We start from the raw sequence: 26,627 nt of genomic DNA, 5'->3' as shown, positions 1-26,627 counted from the left end.
GAACTTTTGAGTATTTTCTAGTTTCGCTCCGAGAAACTCGACTTCGACGGAATCGAAGTAAATATCATCCCCTTCAATCTTGATCGAAGTATTTTATTCCCTACGTACGACCGTGATCGAAGGGTCCATTTTTTGTTATTTTGTCTATTTTGCTTTCGTCGCTGCGCAACAAGGTAGTTAGAGGTTTTCGTACTCAAGGTTTTAAATTTTGACCGAAATCCGAAATTTCGGGTTTCGGTTGAGACCAAAACTGAAATTGGGTGAAATCGAAACGTTACAAAATTTCGACCGAAACGTTACAAAATTTCGACCGAAATTGAAATTTCGACCGAAATTGAAATTTCCATGAAGCTGAAATTTAATGAATATCTCCAAACAATCTGGTTTCAATTCATTATTTAATATTATGACTGAAATTTCAGAAATTTTGTCCAAATTATAATCCCTAAAACATAGCTGTTAGGAAGATTTCGTCAGATTTTGCCGAAATTTTGGAAATTTTGCTTCAGTGAGGACCGAAAGGCATTTCGAAACCGAAATTTAAAATCTTGGTCATACTGCATTGGTCTCACATGGGATGAGCATGTGGAATAGAGACCGTTGGTCATATAAAACAGCACAGGGGAGCCTGGTGATATTTGATATTGGTTTGGTTCCATCTCGAACGGATTACATGGATTTAGCTTTTCTTGGGAGAGCCCAAGAAAGATGGGAGTATATAGTCAAGGGACTCTATATCAGCATGGTAGAAGAAAGAAAGTACAAAGAATAGACTCTTGAAATTTGAAAATGAGAGCTTTCGTGGAAGTTGCGGGTGTAGGATTCTAACAACACTAAACAAGATAGAAGAAGAAGATAGAATAAATTTTTTCTTAGAAACAAAGCACAAGAAAGTGGCCAGCACTAATTTTTCATTCCTTTTTTTTTTCATTAACAAAATATCCAAAGACAAGCCTTTAAATAGACTTGTTACTGTTCGTGTAACTCCAACAATAAATCCACACACTTTCTACATCTAGAGTCCTGAATTGAAATAACTAAAATAGATAAGATTATCTCCCTATAAAATATGCACTATACTTTATCAAAAGAGCTAATCTGCAGACTCCTGGAAATATGAGAAAACCACAACAGACTAGCATAAGAAGACAATTTCTACACAAATCCTAAAACGTAACTTGGGTGGGCCCTACAAGAAAATTCCACCATTTGAATTATTTTTCCAACACGCCCCCCCTTAATTCAAACTATGTGGGGTGTTTGTACTTCCATCATATGATGAAATTTCTTGAACTTTTCTTCTCGCAAAGCTTTTGTGAAAATATCCGCCACTTGATCTTCAGTGTTGCAATGCTTTAGTTCAACTTCTTCTTTGGCTGTGACTTCTCTAATGAAATGGTGACGAATCTCAATGTGCTTCGTCCTCCCTTGATTAACTGGATTCTTTGTTAAGGCAATTGTGGATTTGTTGTAACAAAACATCCACATAGGTCTGCCTTGTTCGTTCTTCAAATCACGCAAAATTCTTCGTAGCTAAATTGCTTGACAAGCTGCAGTTGTAGCAACAATATATTTGGCTTCCGTGCTTGAGACCGCCATAGTAAGTTGCATCTTGGATGCCCATGCTATGACACCCGATCTAAGGCTAAAATAATAGCCCGTTGTGCTTTTCCGACCATCAATGAAACCTGTCCAATCACTATCAGAAAAACAAATCAATTTATTGTTAGTGACTTTTGACTACATAACACTAAAATTGATTGTGCCTTGAATGTATCTCGTAATTCTCTTTGCTGCCCCAAGATGAAGCTTGCTTGGACTATGTATAAACCTGGAAATAATGCTAACGGCAAACATAATATCTGGCCTTGAATGAGTTAGATAAATCAAACCACCAACAATGCTTCTAAAATTCTTCTCGTCTGCTTTTTCAACCCCATCTTGCAAAGTAAGTTTCTCATTAGTATTCATAGGTGTTTTTGCAGGTGCACAATTTACCATTCCAATTTTTTTCAATAAATCCAAAGCATACTTTTTCTGACATATGAAAATCCCATTAGATCCTTGAATGACTTCAATTCCAAGAAAATAATGCAGTAGACCCAAATCTGACATTTCAATTTTTTTTAACATGTTCTCTTTAAATTCCTTAACCATATCAAGAGAACTCCCACTGTATATCATATCATCGACATATAAGCAAACAATTAGGATATCATTACCATGAATTTTAACATAAAGAATTGGTTCACTAGCATTCTTTTGGAATGAGCTTTCAAGAAAATACCTGTCAATTTTACTATACCATGCTCGTGGCGCTTGTTTAAGCCCATAGAGTGCCTTCTTCAATTTGTACACCTTATGCTCCATGCCTTTGATTTCAAAACCTTGAGGTTGTTCCACATACACTTCTTCTTCAAGTTCTCTATTAAAAAAGGCTGATTTCACATCAAGCTGAAAAACTTGCCAATTCTTTTGAGCTGCTAAAGCCAAAACAGTTCTAATAGTATCCATTCTAGCAACAAGTGCACATGTTTCAGAGTAATCAATACCTAGCTTTTGGGCATAACCTTTTGCAACTAACTGAGCTTTATGTCTTTGGAGAGAACCATCGGCATTGAACTTTGACTTGTAGATCCACTTAAGTCCAATAGCTTCTTTGTTTAGAGGCAAATCCACCAATGTCCAAGTGTTGTTTTTAGTAATTACATCAATCTCTTCCTTCATTGCTTCACACAATTCTTTCTTTTTCACTGCATCAACAAAACTAGAAGGCTCCATTGCAAAACAGGCAACCTCACACGAAACATATATGTCAGCAAGACTTCTCATTCTCATGGAAGTGGAATCACCAGATGAACTTGTTGACTCATCAGGATTTGGTAAACAAATATCAAGAGAAGGAGTTTCACATGATGTGTTTTCATTTAAAACACATAAGGGGGCTTCAACATCGTTTTTCCAATTCCAAGCTTCTTTTCCATTAAAAATAACATCACGACTTATGATCAATTTTTTGGAAATAGGATCATAAAGTCGGTCCCTTTTGTTTCCATCCTATAGCCAACAAAAATAAACTTTGTACTTTTATCATCTAACTTTTGTCTTTTTTAGATAGAATAAAAGCATAGGCTATAGAACAAATTTTTTTAAAATGACTCACATTAGGTTTTCTTCCACTCCAAGCCTCATATGGAGTTTTTCCTTGAACAGCTTTTGTAGGAGCTCGATTGCATAGGTACACCGCTATGGCTACTGCTTCGGGCCAATAATCATTAGGCAACCCTTTATCTTTTAGCATGCTCCTTGCCGCCTCAACAAAGGTTCTATTTTTTCGCTCTGCTACTCCATTTTGTTGTGGGGTATAACTCACCGTCAACTGTCTTTTGATTCCACTTTCTTTACAGAAATCCTGAAATTCTTTGGAAATAAATTCACCACCACGGTCAGTACGAAGAGTAATAATAGAATGACAACTTTGGTTTTCGACAAGTGTCTTGAACTATTTGAAGATAGAGAAAGCCTCATCTTTTTGTTTCAGAAAATATACCCATGTCATCCTTGAGTAATCATCAACAAATAGAATGGAATATTTATTCCCACTCAAAGATAAAGTTTGCATAGGGCCACAAATATCGGCATGTATAAGCATCAAAGGCTTATATGCCCTCCAAGACTTACCTCTTGGAAATTGTTCACGGTGATGTTTTTTCAAAACACAAGCCTCACACACTTTTCCCTCATATGTCAAAGAAAGAATACCAACAATCATATTCAATTTTTGCAACAAATACAATCCACCAAAATTCAAATGTCCATATCTCCTATGCCATAACATAAAGTCATCACATGCACTAAAAGCATTGAATATTAGTTTTGAAAATATTAGTGGAAACATTTCATTTTCTGTCATCTTAATAGACAAAACTAGTTTCATACTTTTCTTATCATAAAGTTGACATTCTCCTTCATCAAAAATAGCACGATACCCCTTTTTTTATCAATTGACCCAAACTTAGCAAGTTTTGAGCCAACTGAGGAACATACATAACATCTTGGATTTGTTTCTTGTTAACCAATGTAAAAACCACGATGGGACCAATTCCATGGGCATTAACATGATTGTTATCACCCATCCTTACTCGTGGTTTGACAGTTTTATCTATTTCAAGAAAATAATCCTTATTCCTAGTCATGTGGTTACTACAACCACTATCTAAATATCATATTTCATCATTCAATTCAACATTGGCAGTTAGACATGACAAAAATAAGTTATCTTCCTTTTCAACTTTTTTATCACTTTTCTCTTCTTGATAATTTGCTTGTTTCCTAGCCTTTTGATGACATTTTTTTTCAATATGACATTACTTTTTGCAATAAAAACATTGTGGTGAATTTCTATTTTGATTTCCACTATCCTTATACCAACAATCCTTATCAGTATATGATTTGATCTTTTGCAAATAGAACAAAATAAAAAAGTAGATTCATGGTTACCTTTACTTTGATTTCTTTGATAACCACTGAATTGGTCTCTACCTCTTCCTCTGCCGCGGAATCCACCACGTCTACGACCTCTTCCTCCTCGGAAACCTTTATTTGAATCATCTAATTTTTTCTTCAAATCCACTTTTGATTGAAACGCTTGTTTTAGTGGATTTTCTGTAGTCCTATTCAATCTCTGCTCATGTGCTTGCAAAGAACCCATTAATTCATTTATAGAATATGTAGATAAATCTTTAGACTCTTCTATGGCAGCAACTACATGAACAAATTTATTTGGAAGACTCCGTAACACTTTTTCAACAATTTTTTGATCATTTAATTTTTTCCCATAAGTTCTAATTTGATTTACAATAGAACTCACTCTAGAGAAAAAAACTTGAATTGATTCAGAATTTTTCATAAGTAAATTCTCAAAATCACGACGAAGGGTTTGTAACTTAACATAAATTACCTTCGTAGTACCTTGGTATTCTTCTTGAAGCAAATCCCATGCTTCTTTCGATGTAGTTGCAGCCATGATCCTTGGAAATATTGGTTCATCCATAGCTTGTTGGATGAGGAAAAGAGCCCTTGCATCTTTCTTTTTACTCTCATTCAATTTGTTCTTGTGCCGTGGTCAATCTTTCCACTTCTGTAAAATTTTCATACCCATTCTCCACTAATTCCCACAATTCATAAGACATAAATAACGTCTTCATCTTAATAGACCAAAATTGAAAATTTTCACCATTAAATAAAGGAAGACTTTTGCTGAAAATTTGAAGAATTGGTGTTACCTGCCATGTTGCGAACTTACCGAACCCTTGCCAGTGTTTTCTTGAATTCGCCCTGGCTTTTCTGCTCTCTACTCGATTGAGAGATCCCAAGACCTTCTGCTCTGATACCACTTTGTAGGATTCCAACAACACTAAACAAGATAGAAGAAGAAGATAGAATATATTTCTTCTTAGAAACAAAGCACAAGAAAGTGGCCAGCACTAATTTTTCGTTCCTTTTTTTTCATTAACAAAATATCCAAAGACAAGCCTTTAAATAGACTTGTTACTGTTCGTGTAACTCCAACAATAAATCCACACGCTTTCTACTAGGGCTGCAACTCGGGTCGGGTTTTTTTCTGGAAAACCCACGATTCCCAAACCCGGCCCTACCCATGATAAATCTCCGGTCGGGTCGGGTCGGGTTGGGTTTTTTTACGTTGACGCGATTTTTTAAGGAAAACTCTTGTTTGGCAAGGCAACTCAGCTCATAGAAGTAGAAAAGCTCAAGCATGACAAACTCTTTAGTGCATTAACTAATAACTAGTCCAAAGAGAATAAATTGATGCATTATCAAGTAAAAATGATTATACTCATATGAGATAAACAACAAACTATTTAGTGCATTAACTATTTAGTTGAAACTTGAACCCCTAGAGCTAAAGGAGGGAAACAAACATAAGATGGAAAGAGCCCCAGCGGTCGCGTGCGTGAGTTTTACTTTTAAGTTTTCACTTTTAAAGTAACAAAGTTTTAGAAAAAAAATACATACTATAACTTAAGTAACTCGGGTCGGGTCGGGCCCCGTCAAACCCGGCTCGACCCGAGATTCATGCGGGCTTTTGGATCGTAGACCCGGCTCGACCCGAAACCCAAGAAACATGAACCCAACCCAAGCTATTTTCGGGTTGGGTCGATGCGGGTAGGGTAAAACCCGACCCAAGTTGCAGCCCTACTTTCTACTTCTAGAGTCCTGAATTGAAATAACTAAAATAGATTAGATTATCTCCCTATGAAATATTCACTATACTTTATCAAAAGAACTAATCTGCATACTCCTAGAAATATGAGAAAACCACAAGAGACTAGCATAAGAAGATAATTTCTACCCAAAGTCTAAAAAGTAACTTGGGTGGGCCTCACAAGAAAATTCCACCGTTTGAATTATTTTTCCAACAGCGGGTCGTTGAAGGCATCAGGATTGAAAAGGAAAGGCAGTAGGGTGCTTTTAAGAAAAAACAATATTATTTTAATATATCGAAATGATATTTCCACCCCCTCTAACAGGATTTCCACCGCATCTTCTTTGTCTTTTACTAAAAATGGGTGCGCTTTCACCTCCTTTTGATTGGGTTTCTCCGGATAAAAAAGTAATTTTCAGAAAAAGGACAAATAAAAGGGGTGGAAATATCACTTTCCTTTTAATATACACACCATGCATATTCAAGTAAAATGCTACCAGTATTAGAAATTTTCTCTAACAGCCACTCTTGGGCCCTATATTTGCCACATTGATCTGATCCAGTCCGTTGATCTGGCTTGAGAACAAAATTTTGGTGTATTGCCATTGGTCCCGACTTGATCTGATTATCCTAGCCACTTGATCTATAAAGCCTCATTTAGGGTTTTGTGAGGGGAAACTAAAGGAGTGATTTTGTACCACCCAATCTTAGGGATGGAATGTCTGGTCAGCATGAGACTAAGACCATGTATTTCCCCTCAAGTTGGTCGATTAGGTCAACGGTCTTGATTGCAAGCAACCTTATGGGGGAAGCAATCTATATCGTTCTTTATTTGGACTCATTTTAATATTCAAACTTCTCAACTTTGATTAATGGTCGGAACGGAAAGACTTGATAGCATCATTTTCGTTAAGGAAAATGGCCATGTACATGGGACTACTGCCACATATATGGCAATCGGGTCCATTAATTTTGTTAGTCATCACAAGTCCAGTCTATTGCCCATGGTCCCACCCTCATCGGATAATTTTAAACCTTTGATCAATTATGATATGAAAGATGCCCTAAAAATTTCTTTGGCCCGTTCATTTTTGCATTCCTCAATCTTACAAATGAGATCCTCGTCCAGTATCAGTCATGGAAGTGACCCACTTCGGATCCGATCCACGTATGTCTTGGTCACGGTCCATTCAAATTCCTTATCCTTTTCAGAATGTGCTTTGGATATAGTCTAGGTCATGATCCATTTCCATCCGGACTGTCCAAAATTCGAGAAAGAGAGGAGGATTGTCCTTGAAACGAGGAAATGAAATGTTGTCGGTGGTTACCGTTTATATATATGGCTCTATCATAGATAGGGTGTGTACCAAAAATCAGCTCCATAGGATCATCCTAACCCCTCCATTTGTGGAGGACAAAAGATTTGTGGACAAATAATGTCTGTCCATTTTGACCTTCACAAATGGATGGGTTAGGATGATCCTATGGAGCTGATTTTTGGTACACACCCCATCTATGTAAGGGCCTTTCAAATGAATGCTTTGGATCATCCTAACAAAGTAAGCCCCAATGTGATTGGACGCTTAAGCTCACCAAACTTATGGTGAGCTTAAGCTCACAAACACTTTCCTCATATATATATATATATATATATATATATATATAGGGGAATCCTCTAAGCCGTGGTGGTGCCACGTGTCAGCACCTCTCCATCCTGTAAATTACAAAGCTTTCAAAAATCGCAATAAATGCGCAATTAGGGGCGCCTGGTGCCACGTGTCAGTCCCTCTCCATTCCGTATATTACAAAGCTATGTAAAATCACAATTAACGGTCAATTAGGAGCGTCTTGGGCAATGCATCTCATTATCACCTACTTAATTCGTCGAGTGAAACGAATGCTTTCTCCTTTTTACTCCGATTAATTAATAAAACATTAAATCAGTGAAAGATTTACGTTTAGAGGCAGTGAGATATGGAATAGAAAACATAGGCAAGAAAATAGGAAATAAAAATAAATCTGGTGGATTCCTATTTTTTGGTTTTGGTAGAGAGAGAGATTTAGATAGAATTATTGAAAAGAGAGATATCATATAATCTATATATAATAAAGACAGCAATTTTAAAAAGTCAGAATTCCAAAAGACTTTTATAAAAAGATACGTTTCTTTCTTATATTGGTTTAACCTCCACGTTTCCATTAAATAGGCAATAATATCCCTTTAATTTAGCACATAAATCCTCCAAAAATCTCTCTTCACTCTCTCAAAATGCATGGAATTCCAAAAAACATGAGTTCCAATTCAAATTAATATAAAATACGTATTTGGGCTCTTCATTTCATTTGATCGTTGCTTTGTTTGTTTGTTTTTTCTACAAATTTCATTCCAAATTTCTCATTTTTCTTCGTCTCTAATTAGTGCAGCTTGATTATTTTTCAATTCCCTTTATTCTTTTCAGTGTGTTGAGATGGGTTGGGGGGAATGCACCAGCGGCATGTGGAGAAGGAAGAGGAAAAGGCTAAATAAGTACGTTTTTAGAATTATATAATGCTAGGTTTTATGAAAACAAAAGGAATATATTTCATTGTTATAAAAATGATAATTCGGCCCCTCTTCTCTGTCTTTTCTTGAAAATTATATTTGTGTAGTTTTTAATTTTATTTGATGTCCGCACTCATTATTGGGGTCCCAACTTACTTAAATGGGTGAGGCAACTCATCTCCATTTGATGATTTGAACCCTCCAATTTGAATTAGTATAATATAGACAATTGCTTAATGTTCATCTCTTCTGTAAGGAAAGAAAGCAGATTGTTGATATTAGCACTACCTTATTTTGATATCGACACCTGACCTTTTTCGGATAACTACAAGGTACAATGGGTGTGCCATAGGCCGACCATCCATATGATAATTTTTGCACAATTCATTTACAGCCTATAATATGAATGGTTAGGATCATCAGGTGGATAAGATTTTTATGGCATGGTTGATCCATCTAGATGACAGAGAAATGAACAGTTTGGATAGCATGGTGTCCCCACCATTTTACATCTACTCGCATGCCTAGCATGGCCTACGACGATTCCCAATTGCATGTTGTCATTCAAATTTACCTTGCATAAATGAAGCTTTACTCTTTCTATTGTTTCATAAATGTTGTCCCCACCGTCGGTGCATGTCACTTTTCTTGTAGCATGCTTATGATATGATAAATTCAACTCTTTTCATAGGAAAAGTCAACTAGGAAAGGTGCAAATTATCATTTCCATTTTCATTCTTGTTTTTTAAGTTATATTTTATAAGAGCTATTTATCGTTTTTCATCCTTTTCTTTCCATTTTTAAGGCACAAGCCGCATTTCCAATTTCCATCTCATTACAAATACGTCTTTAAAAAATAACAGTATACTATTTTTCACGCCCCATGCATCACACGGGTCTGCAACTAGTAATAAACATAAAAATCAACTCAACTCAACTCAACTAAGCCTTTGTCTCAAACTAGTTGGGGTCAGCTAATGAATCCTTATGAATAACATAAATGAACAAAAATATGAAAGGTGTTCCATTTGGACATAGCACCCTCCATCAGATTTTGTGGCCACATCTGTGTCACTATCCGAATATTTTTGAACCATATGATATTGATCCAATAGAAGAGTTGACAATAGTACCGTCGACAATAGTACCATAAAATGACAAATAAGTTCCTTGCTGTAGTACAGTTGACAACAGTACCGTGGCTGTTTGTGACTGGTTTTAAGTTTTAACCAATGATTCAAACAATTTACCTATCTTTACTTGTTCTTTTCGTGATCACTCTTAACACAAATTGGAGTGAATAGTCCCGGACTGGATTTTGGTAAATAGACCATCCATACCACAGACGATCAGACAAATGGTTTCGATCAATAAAACAATTGGCTCCGCTGGTACTTTTAGGTCATGTTTGGCAACTATGAAACAATATTCCATGAAATATTAGTTAGGCCTGGGTGGAGAGGGAGTGACTTGACAGAGGATGGGATTGAGGGGGGCATTATTAGCCCCTGAAAACGAGGAAAACAAAACCCGATTTGAATTATCTTTTTTTTTTTTATAACTGTTTTTAAGGATTTCTTATGCTCTCTCCATTCCCACCCTCCCAAAATTTTCACCCTATCTCCTTAGCTCCCTTCTCACAGCTGGGTACCACAGTTATTTTATGGAATAATTGTTCATAGTTCCCGGACATGCCCCTACCCTCTCATATTTTGTTAACTTACCAACTTCTTCAGAAGCTTAAGCTGTTGGAGAAAGGCGTTATATATCTTTTATACTTTAACACTCCCCCGCACGTGTGGTCCACTTGGCAAACACGTGGCACATGTGGTCCCACTTTGGGTCGACCATCGCATGTGGATTTTTGCTATCCGGGAGGTTTGAACTCGAGACCATGGAGAAAGGCTTTATATATCTTTTATACTTTAACATATTTTCCATGAAAAAATATGTACATCCAGCATATATACAAGAACTTGTTCCGGAAAAGTTTGAAAGGATTAATTGTGTCTTCGTATTGTTTAACAAAACATAAAATTCACATATATGATATATATGAAAATACAACGTTAGAGTTACATGCATGTGTGATAATTAAACCCTAACCAGCTACTAATACAATTGATTAACTTTGATTTTCCATAAAAATGATAATATACGAAGATACAATGTTAGAGTTACATTCATGTAGTGATAACCCTAACCAATATATGAAAATACAACGTTAGAGTTACATTCATGTAGTGATAAACCCTAACCAACCAATAATACAATTGATTAGCTTTGATTTTCTATAAAAAGAATAATATAAGAAAATACAACATTAGAGTTACATTCATGTAGTGATAATCCTAACCAACCACTAATACAATTGATTAGCTTTGATTTTGCATAAAAAGAAAATTAAAAAATTGCTTATCAAACTCCAAACTATCCAATATACTGGTCTGGTTCTTTCACTAGTACTCCAAACCATCAAATATACTGGTCTGGTTCTTGGACTGCTGCTAGTCTTTACTGTTCTTAAAAGAACTGGTGTCGGGATGAAAAGGTCTCGCCGAACCTCCATGCCAAGGGGGCGACATTAGGGAATTCTAGCATCTTGCCATCGACCAAGGCGAGCCTAAACGACAAAGCTTGGTTTCGTAAATCCACAGTACTCTGCCAATTTGCCCCCCAATTCCTACGCATGGCCACCCAAGTGTTCATCTTTGATCCCCTAATCCACGCAGCCTTAATGTCGCCACTCCCGCCAACATTGGTGATCATCACTAGATTGAAGTTGGGCTGGCCCTTCAAGGTGAAACGGACCCCGCCCTTCCTACGGCAGGATACCCTTCAATCACACAGGTAGAAATTGTGAATAATGTTAGATTTTATTTCTTGGTGTTGAATTTAAAATAAAATAAGAGGCCGGTACAAACGATAAATAAATAAAATAAAAACTCACCTTGAGGAAGTAGAGTACCTTGGCTAAAATGATAAGATCCAATGGGCAGATCGTGAGAAATCACAATACCATAGCCAAGGTGTGATCCTACTTTTATAATTTAGGTTCACTCTAAATCTCTCATATTAGAGACTTAGAACGAAGAAACTAACAAAATCCCTCTACTTGTTTGTTCTTAGAAATAAAGAAATTTTAAAGGTCATGCAACTAACACTTGGAACCCCTCAATTAGGGGTGCAATTTAATTGGGTTCCCTCCGGTTGAGCTTTTGCTTAAAAATTAATTGGAATCAATCCAAACCCCAGACCGATATTATGGTAAAAGCTCAACCCAAATTCCCCAAAATCGACATGAATTGTGCCCCCCCACGGTCAATATTTTAAAAAACTTAAAACTTGCAATCGATTGAACTTAGCTAGTTGAGTCAACTCAATCAATGGTTGGATCAAATTCAATGGAAAACTTGAAGCTCCATTGAGTACTAAGAAATATACCCAACTGAGTACAGGTATGGAAAGAACCAGATCCATGATCATTTGGAAGAGATTGGAATCCATTCGATATCTTAGGATATAAGCATTGTGTTGGAAGTAGAAGGAAAGGCAAATGGTTTTATTTTCCATAGTAAAGGAAATGTAGAAGTAAAAATCTTATTTAGTTTCCCTTTTCTCCTGATTTAGAAGGAAACTCAAAAGACTATAATTTGAAAAATTCTTTAAACAATTAAGGGGGAGTGAGGACTGATGATTAACTTGCAAAAAAATCATGAAATATTTGTGGGGCCAGTTGTGAGAGAGATGTGGGGGAAGGAGAGATTACGAGAAAGAAACACTTGTGGGATGTTTGGATACAAATCGATTTTATAAGCTAAAACTTGGATTGTACATTTAGCTTATAGAATCTAGTTCTATACAATCCTGGATTATAAAATCCATGTATCCAAACGGGGAGTGAGGAGTGCCTAAGAAGTCGCTAATAAATAGAAAAATAATTAAGTATCGAAAAAATGAGGAATTCGAAAATGAAGGGTGCCCTTGCAAAAGAGGGATGAAAGGGCCCCCATTGGTTGTAAATCACCAAAGTGCATTTAGGCCACGTTAGGACACCCACAAGATTTAGATTTGGATTTCTCACATTTGCAGTTGAGATCTGGAACTGGATCATATCATATCCTTAGATTTCCTGTGAAAAAAAAATCCGATTTGCAAATCTGTTCTGCAAGACATTATTTTCATCCCACTTAATGGACTTTGGTGATTCACAACCAATGGGGTGCCCTTTCATACCTTTTGTTGCAAGGGCGCCCTTCATTTTGGAACTCCTCCAGAAAATATAAACAAGATATGCTTCTTAGATGCTGACTTTTCCAGTTTTTTCACTTCAGTCCTCTCTCTCTCTCTCTCTCTCACACACACACACACACAATTAGATGGACGAAGATTCATTGAAATTTTTTCCATGACTGTCGAGCATGTACCTAAAGTTCAAGATAAATTAGATGAAGGTCACATTCAAGTCCCCCAATCGAAGGACTGACATTGTTCAATCAGTGACAGTGAGTTTCACTTTATGTCATCTCCATGGGGGGCCCTCTAAATGAAGGGCCTGGATCATGCTAATGAGGTTTAAGCTAAAATATGCTTATAATAATAACAATAATTCTTATGGCATAGAGAGAGAGGGGGGGTGCAATTACCTGTTATAGAGCACAGGCACTATCCCTTCACTCCCTACACGGGCGATCGATGAGAATGCTGGCAACGACATATCGAAGTGTTGGCGAGGGAGATCACACCACCCGCCGTTGTTGTTGGGAGGGCAGAAATTGGTGGCAGTGACGGTCACAGCGGCACCTCGGATGCACCACTTAGGGTCCAACCGCGCATCGCAGGTCACCCGAAAGCATGCTCCACAGGCTTCACCTTCTCTAAATAGTGCACCACTCAAGGCTGCCGTGCTCACCCCAAATCCCGCATGGAAAGTGTTGTCATAACCACAGGCCCCTCCTGCACAAATTATATATCAATTCTACTCATAAAGAAGATCTATATACTATGGAATGATATTAGCTCTCCCTTGTTTCAATTTTTAAGAATGGCACTCCTTGTTTCATTAAACATTTTTTGATAGACTAGTCAGATTCTTTTCTTTTTTTCTTTTTTCTTTTTTGCGAATTGTAATTAGGGGTGCGACTCGGGCCAGGTTGGCTTGGGTTGAGGCAAACCCTTGTCCAACACCAGTTAGCATTATCTCAACCCTAACCTAACTCAACTCAAACCTTGGGTCAAGGAGGGTCAACCCTAACGCAATCCGTCTCTAAATCTCTCATCACTAACCCAACCTATAAACCCGATTTCCAAATTGGACTGAATTGGGTCAGGTTTTGCCTGAGGTGGAAAATAACAAAAAACAAATCTTACGATTTTGAAAAACAAGATTCTATTCGTTTAAGATTCTGACAACCCATTGTGACTCCAATACCATGATTATTGGACTCAAAATTATATTCACAATCGGTTACAACAATCTTAAACGAACAGGGCCTTAGGGAACAAGGTTAGCCATTGCTTCAACCCTAGCCCAACTAGAAATTAAATATTGTTGCCTCTTCCCAACCCAACTTGACGAAATGCTACCCAACTTGAGCCAAAACTGGGATAAACCTCTAACAACTAATTATAGAAGTGTAACAGCCTCTAACAACTAATTATAGAAGTGTACTAAGCAAGACAGTAGTGACATTATCAAACCAACCTTTCTCTCTCTCTCTCTCTCTCTCTCTCTCTCTCTCTCTCTCTCTCTCTCTCTCTCTCTCTCTCTCTCTCCGGTAGAATAAGATGCATACACAAGCTACCTTTACTATTGAAGATAATCAAGTAGAACCACCCTATTATACTGCAACACATGGATAATCTGGTCCAAAATAAAGACAACCCATCTAGTGGACCCTACCTTAGATTACCAAAGGCTAACTCAACTCAAACCTTGGGTCAAGGAGGGTTAACCCTAACGCAATCCGTCTCTAAATCTCTCATCACTAACCCAACCTATAAACCCGATTTCCAAATTGGACTGAATTGGGTCAGGTTTTGCCTGAGGGGAAAATAACAAAAAACAAATCTTACGATTTTGAAAAACAAGATTCTATTCGTTTAAAATTCTGACAACCCATTGTGACTCCAATACCATGATTATTGGACTCAAAATTATATTCACAATCGGTTACAACAATCTTAAACGAACAGGGCCTTAGGGAACAAGGTTAGCCATTGCTTCAACCCTAGCCCAACTAGAAATTAAATATTGTTGCCTCTTCCCAACCCAACTTGACGAAATGCTACCCAACTTGAGCCAAAACTGGGATAAACCTCTAACAACTAATTATAGAAGTGTAACAGCCTCTAACAACTAATTATAGAAGTGTACTAAGCAAGACAGTAGTGACATTATCAAACCAACCTCTCTCTCTCTCTCTCTCTCTCTCTCTCTCTCTCTCTCTCTCTCTCTCTCTCTCTCCGGTAGAATAACAAGCATACACATGCTAAAATGAAATGGTTTTCCTTTTCCATAGATCCATAGAAAGTTTTTCTTTTCAAATGACCGAAGCTAATGCGTCACAAACTTTTGAAATGAAACCTACGGAGGCTTCAAATATCTTGGACATTTGGTACACAGAGGTAGACCTAACCATATGATAGTGATCATCGTAGAAAAGTATTTCAATACAATACGGAAGCATTTGAATGGAGGAGAAACAAGATATTCACAGCCAAACCCAGCCCTATGTTCTTATCCTAATCAAAGTTGACACAAGTTTATTTCACTGTAGACAATTCAAATCTATGTTTGATAATAATAATGCCACTCTTTATTAGACTTTTCAAATTGAAAGTAACAAAAGCTCTATAAGTATAAACAAAAATAGTGTAAAAGAAAAGGAGGACTAACATTATCAAAACAAGCTACCTTCACTATTGCTATTGAAGATAATCAAGTAGAACCACCCTATTATACTGCAACACACGGATACTCTGGTCCAAAATAAAGACAACCCATCTAGTGGACTCTACCTTAGATTACCAAAGGCTAAAAATCACAATAATTAGACAATCCCAACAAAAATGAATCCTAGTTCCCAAATGTGGTCAGTTACTGCTATATTTCTTTCATATTTCCATTCCAATCACATTGACCAAATGGTTAGGACAATTGGATCATAGTAATCGAAATTGGGGCCCCCACAATGTGGCCAGCCCCATCATCAATCTAGACCGTCCATTTTCCATTTGATAAAATTCAAACAAATATACCTAATGTGGTAGGGTTCTGAGAGGCTCCATAGAAAGTAGCATGAGCAGAGAGCCACCCATTGGACTGAATATTGGCTTCTGCTGTAGAGAAACCAAGAAAGAGTAAGAAGCAAAAAAGAACGTTATAACCTTCCATTTTTGTATAGTGTAAGAAAAGAAAGAAAGAGTACGTTTGAAGAATTTGAAGATTAGGGCATCTGAGTTTATAGATGCAATCAGACGCGGTTGTCGGTGAAAAAACAATTTATAATTAATGAGAGCATCCTTTTAGACGCGTTTTCCCTGTCTACTTTCCTGGTACGTAGTTGTACGGTTTGTTTGTGGGTGGCTGCGTCATATCGTCAGACACAGTGGCTTCTTTCTCCTCGCCGATTTCTAACACTCTGTGTAATGGACTATAAGAGCTTACAACAATAACGCCTTTGTACGGTGAAAGTACCACCCTTACATTTGATCTAAAAGTAGGGGTGTAAACGAGCCGAGCTGAGCCGAGCTTGGCCAGGCTCGGCTCGTTAAGCTCAAAAGCTTGGCTCGGGCTCGGTCAGGCTCGGCCAGGCTTACCGAGCTCGGATTATATTATGTTCACACCCCTCATCTTCCCTGGACAGCCCTATTAGCGTAATGTGACTATTTTTTTAACACTATGGGGGGTGGTCCTAGTAACAAATGGGGTTCCAAAAATGAATTGACATATTTTGCCCCCCCCTTTCACTCCGTGGACAACCCTTTTAATGCATAAATTAATATATAATATACATCAATGACTGAGGAAATCTTTTGTGAATTTCAAAACAACTCGTCGAGGAATAGTAGCATGATCCAAAAGATTAGGATTCAAAAGAGCACCGGCGTTGTTGGGTGGGGCCACATGCAATAAGGGAGAGACAAAAGTCACAAAACCAAGTACATGCTTCTGCTTTATGTCACTTTAGGGTTTGTTGTGAGGAAGCAAATTAAGTTGGAAAATTTGATTAATGTCTACCCACTGATTCCCTCATGCAGAGAGAGAGAGAGAGAGAGAGAGAGAGAGAGAGAGAGAGAGAGAGAGAGAGGGGGGGAGAGAGAGTTATTTTACAAAAACTACTGTGGTGCCAACTCCCCACTTAATAGATTGATCCAAACCGTTCATTTGTTGGGCCCAAGGTAAATGGGCTGTACCCAAAAATCAATTCCATGGGATAATGCTAACCCCCTGATCTATAGACTGCAACCCTTTTAAGTTGTGGATCATCATATGGAGATGATTTATGAGGTGCAATCCTTTTAAGTGGTGGCCCAACAAATGAAAGGTTTGGTTCAAACTGTGAAGTGGGCCCCACTCACATGAACACACGATAGCAGAGATTTGAGTAGGAAACTTTCTGAGAAATTTGAATGATGCATAGACTCCACATCATTCACAAAGATGTTTTTGAACCTCTTAACTATGTACCAGTAAAAAGAATCACTCTTATTTTATCTTCTTCAGAGTTTATTTTTTTAGATACATGTATTTATACCTCATCGATAGGAAATTTGAAGCCCTAAACATATCAAAGAATACGAACTTAATGTCAAGTAATAGTAATGAGATATGAATATTAAAGTTCTTAGGAATTACATAGGTGGTGAAGGTATCACATCAAGAGTATTTGATTCACTAAACTTCCATTCTTTAATTATAATCCTCATTAAATTGTGTCATCGATAGAATAAATAGAATATTATTAGACATGGTTGGAATGAGACACAACTTACGTAATGAACTAAGCTTCACTGAAGACAAAGATGGAGATGAATGCTATTACTTTGATCTTCATCGACTCTGCGGATCAATTATAAATGGTTTGGATTTAATGAATCAAATGATGTATACATCTCAGAAAGCAGAAATCCAAACGAGGATGGTGTAACCTCGTACAGAGGTGTGCGAAGGTCGATTGTTCTAGGAAAAGTTTCTTCAAAAAGTGAGAAGAGAACCAATAATGCTAATCCTTTATAGATTTTCACTGTTTTAGATGAGAAATCAAGTGAAAATATATTACTCATTTTGATCAGGATATTAATAGTTAATAATCACATCTATGGATGAAAGCTATGAGAAGGAACTCAAACTTTATCATAAAAATGAGGTTTGGAAATTAGTTGAAGTACAACAAGATAAAAAAAATATGTTGCAAATAGATATTCAAGAAGAAGCTCAATTCTAATGAAGTAATTATAAAATAAAAATCACAAACTTTTGATAAAAAAAAAATTACTCAAAAGGAAGGAGTAGATTATACAAATACTTTCTTACATGTGGTAAAGTACATCTATTAAAATTTTGGCAGCTCTAACCACCTACTTTGATTATGAGCTCAACGAGCCGAATGTGATGGCAACTTTTCTAAATGGACAGATGAAAGAAGAAGTTAATATAACTAGAGCATAGCATGTCGTTAAGAAAAATGAATCTAAAATATGCCCCTAGCAAAAATCTCTTTTTTGGCTTGAAATTTGCTGCAAGGCAATAAAGGGCTTCCCAGTGCACGAGGCTCACGCCATTGCAGGGTCTGGGGAGGGCTACATGTACGCAGCCTTACCCCTGCTTTGCAAAGAGGCTGCTTCCGTAACTCAAACCATTGACCACCAGGCCACAATGGAGTAATCTTACCGTTTCAAGGCAATGTCATATCATTTTCTATAGATCCACATAGCATTTTTCTTTTCAAACGACTAAAGCTAGGATGTCATTGGCACAAAATTTTGAAATGAAAGACCAAGGGAGGCTTCAAATGTCTTGGTCACTAGCTACATAGGAATAGACCAATCCATATGATAGCGTTCTCATAACAAAGTATTTCAAAGCAATACTAAAACCTTTGAATGGAAGAGAAAATGACAATATATATATATAGATTCAACCCCTCTGTACCTATCCGTTTTCAAAGTTGCCAAAATTTCTTATAGTATAAACAATTCAAAACTACATTTGATAGTAGCAGTCCTCTCTTTGTTATAAAATTTTCCAATTGGAAGCAAGAAAAGCTATGAGGAACCAATAAAAATAGTGTGAAATAAATTGAGAACTACCATTATCAAAACAAGGGAGTGTGATATAATTTTCTATCAACCCTTTAAAATAACTTTCTACCTCAAAGTTACTGTGTACGTACATACAATGTAGAAGAATCTTCTTTTTGCTTCAATGTAAGTTACTCATTTATTTATAGTCAAGTTCGTTGGAGGCAAGGAAATAGTTGGATAGGTGAAACTTTGATTTGTTCTTCATTTACTACATTGACTCTATAAAATTATTATGAAAAATATTGCTGGAAATAAAGTAAATTCTCCTGCTAATATCCTATATAATATTATGATAATGTTGTTGTTGAAGGCATGGAGACTCTAGAGCTAATGAAATAGAATATTTAATCAAATTCAATAACTTGAATTTAAAACCACACACAATAGAAGAAATTTCTTTAATTTACACGTGATCTACGACACGGAAAATGAATAGGAAACCTTTTGATATAGACAATTCAAATCTATTAATATAGACTTTTCTAATTGGAAGTAACAAAATATGTAAAGAGCAACAAAAATAGTGTGAAAGAAAGGGAGGGCTACCATTATCCAAATAAGGGAGTGATATAATTTCCCATGAAACCTTCACTAAAATTTCCACCAAAACAGTTGGAAGAGGCTGAGAAATCAAGTTATTTGGAGGGCCCCACTATGATTTGGGAGAGATACTAAAGTAGTTTGATTTAGAATCATTGACAAAGTAGCTGAACAAATTGACCATCCATTTAATAGGGAAATGATTTCACTGCTACAGTATTTTGATTATCACACTCCTCACTTTATTAAAAAGTACGGTATGGCCCTAACCATAGGATGATCCAAACCGTCCATTAGATGGGCCACAGCCTAGATAGGTTGTGCCCCGAAAATCATTTCCAGAGGCTGATCCTGACCCTCCAATCTATAAAGGGTTACGATCAACCCTCTAATATTCAGTCCCTGTATAGGGTAGACATTAGCTAAGGTCTACTCTTGTGTAGCTAAGGTCAATTTGTAGACATTCTCATGAAGGATATTAACCTAACCAACTTTTTTTATTTAAAAACAAAGTATCTTTAAATCAAAAAAGTTGGAAGAGGTTGAGAAATCAAGTTATTTGGAGGGCTCTAGTATGATTTGGGAGAGATAACAAAGTAGTTTGATTTAGAATCATTGACAAAGTACTTTTTTTTATTTAGCATCATTCACAAAGTAGCTGAACAAATTGACCATCCATTTAATATCCTCCACGAGAATGTCTACAAATTTCAGTTAAAGATAGTGAATAGACGTTCTGCCAATGTACCCACTATAACTTCATGGAACAAACCATAGACAATGCCTTGCCCTGTTGCCTTTTAAGGTCTTTGACAACTGGCACTATCGGGCGACGGTCGGGTGATGTGGCGCGCTCGAGATCTTCTCTCCAAATTTCCTCAAATCAAAGAAATTTGTGGAGAAGATCTTGGGGAGATCTTTTTGCCCTTATCCCAAACCCTCCCAATATTTGCAAGACAAACCAAACAATGTTTCTTTCTTCCACCCTAAATCTCCCCATTGACTAATCTGCTTTAGATCTCCCCTTTAATCTTCCCTTTGACCGCTGGGATATAGATCTCCCAACGAATTAATGGCATCCAAACAGAGCATAAAGATAGTGAATAGACGTTCTACCAATGTACCCACTATAACTTCATGGAACAAACCATAGACAATGCCTTGCCCTGTTCCTTTCAACATCCATATCATAGAGAGATTCTTGTGGCTGAATTTTATATTAGGCTCCATTCCTTTCGACGTAAAAATGGTCGTAAAATTTGTTTTATGTTCAAATTTTACGTCGAAAGGAACGGAGCCTTAGAGAATATTAATTAGCAGATCGGTGTTGTCCATCACCCCCACCCCTTAAACCCCAAACCATGTGGTGGTTCCTTCTTCTAACTATTTGTCCTTAGTTTGTCCACGCACCAAATTTTTTACTTGAACTCTGTTAAGAAGAAAACTATATATCCAATGTCCTATTGGACTAAAGAAATTAAAGAATGCTTGTTGCATACCTACGTACTTACTAGGGGTGGCCAGAACCGAACCAGACCCGAAGAACCGAACCGGAACCGAACTGTTTAAAAACACTTTGGGTCCGGTTCGGTTCCACTGATGGAGAACCGAACTTATTCGGTTCGGTTCCGGGTCTAATATTTTTGGTTCGGTTCTGGAACCGAAGAACCGAACTTTTGAATATATATATATATATATATATATATATATATATATATATATATATATATATATAGAGAGAGAGAGAGAGAGAGAGAGAGAGAGAAAAGAGAAGGTACTCCCTGGAGTAGATAGCTTATCTACTCCCTACCTTAAAATAACAGTTGGGGCCACATTGTTTGGGTGATCCAAAGCATTCATTTGATGGGCCCTCACATAGATAGGGTGTGCCCAAAAAATCAGCTCGATAAAATCATCCTAACCCTATGAACTGTGGAGGCAAAAAATGGACAGATTTGTGCAGGTTTATACACGTCCATTTTTGCCTCCACAGTTCGATTATCCTATCGAGCTGATTTTTTGGGCACACCCTATCTATGTGAGGGCCCATCAAATGAATGCTTTGGATCACCCAAACAATGTGGCCCCAACTGTTATTTTAAGGTAGGGAGTAGATAAGCTATCTACTCTAAGGAGTACCTTCTCTTTTCTCATATATATATATATATATATATATATATATATATATATATATATATATATATATATATATAATATTTTTTATATTTCTATTATACATATACTTATTAATATAAATTACTTATAATATTAATAAGTAATAGTTAATAGATACTATTCTTATAATAAGAAAGTAACTTATATTATAACTTTAATTAAAAGTTTTTTATAAATTATAATTAGTAATTAGTAATTAGCCATTAGAACCGGAGAACCGAACCGGACCGAACCGATTTTGTTCGGTCCGGTTCGGTTCGGTCCTACTATGTACTACGGTTCGGTTCGGTTCGGTTCTTACGGTTCATGGAACCGGGAACCGAGAACCGAAAAAAAAAAAAACCGAGAACCGAACCGGTTGGCCACCCCTAGTACTTACATTATAAAATATACTCTGAACATCAATAATGTTCACCTCTATATGTACACTGAACAATGTTTATCTAAGATGTACTCTTATATCTTATGTCACTTGATTTTGTGCTAAGTACTAGAAATAAGAGAGTAAAAAGTATCAACGTAGGAACATTGTTGGTTGGTTTCTGAGCAATAAGATAAAAAGAGATTATACATTTATGAAGAATTAATTATTAGAGCCCAACTATAATTTTTGGGAGGAATGATAGATACAAGGGAGCCCTTGCATAAACGGCCGCAAAAGGGCTCTTGATTGGATCCACATCATCAAATGTAACTGATTTTACTTTTTCAACCAATTTTAAATTGTAATTGAAAATGAAGTGGATCCAATGAAGGGCCCTTCCGCGGCTCTTTATGCAAGGGCTCCCTTGTATCTATCATTGCTCAATTTTTGGATACCCGAACAAATTTCTTTTCATTTATTTTTTTATTTTTGTGATAATTTTTTTATCACTTTGACGCCATTTATTGTAAGCTAGGGGTATAATTTTCTTTGTGTATTGCTAGGTGTGTATGAATCCTATTGGGTTGAAGCCCCATTGTGTCGCCACACCTAGCATTTCTCTCTTCTCTGTCAATGAGTTTTATTGTGAGAAAAATGTATCTAAATCTCTTTATGGTCTGAACCATGCTAAAATCCATTGCTTATCCTCTTCCATAGATCCATTTTAAAATGTTTCTGTTAGGCCAAAAATCGGTAACAGATATGGCAGTGACGTCAGAGCTAAGCTAGAAGACCCGAGGAGCCGAAGTGAAGAAGCTGAGTTCTGCGGGATCGAAATGAAGGAGCTGAGTCCTGCACAAGAGCAAACGAGGTCAGAAGACCAACCCGGAGTCATTACTCCGGACAGGCCCTTCGACACTCAAGTCAGTATGAGCAGGAGTGCAGAGCGAGTTTTAAGAGTGGGTTGGTTGAGCAGAAGTTATTACCCATTGGTTTGAGCTTTGAAGGCCCTTTTATAGAGGGTGGTTGGATTACCTACCCCAGGACAGGTGTCGGCCTGTTATAGGTTGCTGTTTTTATACCCCATCAGTTTCTTTCCAAATGACCCAAGCTAATACATCATTAGCACAAATTTTTCAAATGAAAGGCGTACGGAGGCTTCAAATATCTTTGACATTAGCTACATAAGAGTGGACCTAACCATATGAACACATCCAGCCCCTATGTTGTCATCCTAATTAAAGTCTGAAGTTTATCTAATATAGACGAGTCAAATCAATGTCTGATAAAGCCACTCCTCTCTTTATCGTATACTTTTTCCTAATTGCAAGCAACAAAAGCTATATGGAGCAATGAAACTAGTGTGAAAGAAAGGGAGGACTGCCATTATGGCAACTTTTCTAAATAGACAGATGAAAGAAGAAGTTAATATAACTAGAGCATAGCATGTCGTTAAGAAAAATGAATCTAAAATATGCCCCTAGCAAAAATCTCTTTTTTGGCTTGAAATTTGCTGCAAGGCAATAAAGGGCTTCCCAGTGCATGAGGCCAACGCCATTGCAGGGTCTGGGGAGGGCTACATGTACGTAGCCTTACCTCTGCTTTGCAAAGAGGCTGCTTCCTTGACTCAAACCATTGACCACCAGGTCACAATGGAGTAACCTTACCGTTGCAAGGCAATGTCATATCATTTTCTATAGATCCACATAGCATTTTTCTTTTCAAACGACTAAAGCTAGGATGTCATTGGCACAAAATTTTGAAATGAAAGACTAAGGGAGGTTTCAAATGTCTTGGTCACTAGCTACACAAGCCATATGATAGCGTTCTCATAACAAAGTATTTCAAAGCAATACTAAAACCTTTGAAAGGAAGCGAAAATGACAAAATATACACATTCAACCCCTCTGTACCTATCAGTTTTCAAAGTTGTCAAAATTTCTTATTAGTATAAACAATTCAAAACTACATTTGATAGTAGCAGTCCTCTCTTTGTTATAAAATTTTCCAATTGGAAGCAAGAAAAGCTATGAGGAACCAATAAAAATAGTGTGAAATAAATTGAGGACTACCATTATCAAAACAAGGGAGTGTGATATAATTTTCTATCAAGCCTTGAGAATAACTTTCTACCTCAAAGTTACTGTGTACGTACATAAAGTTACTGTGTACGTACATAGAATATAGGATCAATTACTGTTACATGCTGGAGAGTTGAAAAAATGACGAGAAAATGTTGAGTTTTGAAAAAACACTAAGAAATACTACTTTATTAAAAAAAGACTTTTAGGACGAAAATACCCCTCAACTTACTTTTATCTTTCTCTTCTTGGTTTTACCTTTTACTCTTTTACTTGCAGGTTTTACTCCGACGCATTTGTGTGAAACGGCCTCATTTTCCGGCGATAGAAGCCTTCCTCTCCGGCGAAACATCGTCATTTCTCCGGCATATGCCCATTTGTCTTGAGAGGGTAGAAGGAGTTCTCTAGAGACGCCCCTTTCTCATTTTCTTTTTCCTCCTCCAAATATCCAAAATCTCATTATCTTTGTAAGTATTTCCCCTTTTCTATTTTGTAATCCTATAACTTTGATTTTTGATTGGACATATTTTTGCCTCTCGTCTAGGGTTTGTAATATTTTTTTAGGGTTTATAATCTTCTCATTCATCTAGACATTTGGCACTTTCTTTTATTGGGTTTCTCATGCTGAGGTCTTGATTGTGGCTCTTGATTATGTGGGTTTGAGGAGAAGGGAGAATCCAATGATTCATAATGGATTTTGAACCACATTGTTTGGTCTTCCGGCTTCTAGGAGAGAAACCCACCTCTTATACTGGCCTTGGTGTGGACCCCGATCTGAGAGGACGGTGGTGAGGGAACGGGTCCCCAACACCCTCTAGATCTCCACAACGAAAGAGAGCTCTGCCAAGGAACTCTCGAAATGGTGCCACCCTCACAGCATAGCATGAGTGGCGATATAAAAGGAAAGAGATACATCCTGATCAGGAGCCAAGGCTCGAAACCGAGATGTACCTGAAAATAACTCAGAGTCGCCATCCATGGATCGCCATGGAACCAAAACAAATGCTCTGTTTGCAATGGATAACCAGAGATACAAAAGGTCCGTGCCTGATGACGAATGGAGAAGGTCCGAAGAGCGCCCCCAATTCGCCCGAGTGCGAACACTTGGTCTCTTATGCCATTTTTCATTAACTTCGAAGAAGTTTGGGTAAAAATCATGTGAAATGGGAACAAATATCCCCGAGTAGACGTCTACCTAATCATGCATGACTCGGGGATGCAATAATAAACACACATAAAGTAAGATAAAAGATGTGTCACCTAATGACAACTAGGTTATGAGTGACATGCCTAACAGGTGTCTAAGTTCTGGTGGACGAACACATGCATGCTACAGCTAAAGGTATAGGTCTGCACAAGAAAGTAAGAAAACACAGCAAAATATACAATATAACACAACAAATCCTAAGACTCTAAATGATTTAGCCCGAGTTCTCTAGAGAGGGTAGAAGGAGTTCTCTAGAGACGCCCCTTTCTCATTTTATTTTTCCTCCTCCAAATATCCAAAATCTCATTATCTTTGTAAGTATTTCCCCTTTTCTATTTTGTAATCCTATAACTTTGATTTTTGATTGGACATATTTTTGCCTCTCTCAGTCTAGGGTTTGTAATATTTTTTTAGGGTTTATAATCTTCTCATTCATCTAGACATTTGGCACTTTCTTTTAATGGGTTTCTCATGCTGAGGTCTTTTTGCTTCTATAAAAGGAAATTAATATCAGTGTATTTGTGGCTTTTGATTATGTGGGTTTGGGGAGAAACCCACCTCTTATACTGTTTGGCCAAAAAATAGGTTACTTGAAGCTAAAAAAATGTAACTCGGATCCAAAATCGATAGCTGAAAGCCAGAAAATCGATAGGTTATTTGAAGGCAGAAATGATAGTTGAAGCCCAAAAAATACTAGTTGAAGCCAAAAAAAAGTTACTCAAAGCCAAAAATGATAGTCGAAGCCAAAAAAAATTATAGTGAAAGACAAAAACAAATTTCCTTAAGCCAAAAAACTAGTCGATGCCAAAAAACAAATTACTCAAAGGCAAAAAAAGTTACTTGAAGCAAATAAAAAGTTACTTGAAGCCAAAAAAAGAAGTCGAAGATCAAAAAAATTTAGTCGAAGCCAAAACGTGTTAGTCAAAGCGAAAAAAGAAGTTTGTCGAAGCCCAAAACGTGATAGTCAAAGCCAACAAAAAAGTTCCAAATGTTACTGGAATTCAAAAGTTTTAGTCGCAGCAAAAAACATGTTAGTCGAAGTAAAAAAACCAGTTATTCGAAGCCCAAAAAAATTTAATGGAAGCGAAAAACACAACGGCGAATGTTATAGGAAACACATTTTTCACTTCGACCAAGTGATTTTTGGCTTCAACCAAGTAAATTTTGGCTTCGAATATCCTGTT

The 26,627-nt window shown here is 37.0% G+C and overlaps 1 protein-coding gene across 1 annotated transcript; it reads right to left on the bottom strand.

The window, feature by feature from the left end:
- Positions 1-11,291: 11,291 nt before the first annotated feature.
- EXPA12 (expansin 12) lies at positions 11,292-25,151 on the bottom strand. Its single transcript, XM_077370086.1, has 4 exons — positions 25,115-25,151; positions 16,029-16,109; positions 13,415-13,724; positions 11,292-11,604 (listed from the first exon to the last, which is right to left on the bottom strand). Exons 1-4 carry the CDS (start codon positions 25,149-25,151, stop codon positions 11,292-11,294), a joined length of 741 nt encoding a protein of 246 aa, XP_077226201.1.
- Positions 25,152-26,627: the final 1,476 nt, after the last annotated feature.

The sequence above is a fragment of the Tasmannia lanceolata genome, unplaced genomic scaffold, assembly GCF_043159265.1.
Source record: "Tasmannia lanceolata isolate RefF3 unplaced genomic scaffold, GAP_Taslan_0.1 ptg000029l, whole genome shotgun sequence".
In the NCBI taxonomy this organism is placed as follows: Eukaryota; Viridiplantae; Streptophyta; class Magnoliopsida; order Canellales; family Winteraceae; genus Tasmannia; species Tasmannia lanceolata.
Note: the sequence above shows the minus strand (reverse complement) of the source record. Positions and strands in the feature narration are given on the sequence as shown.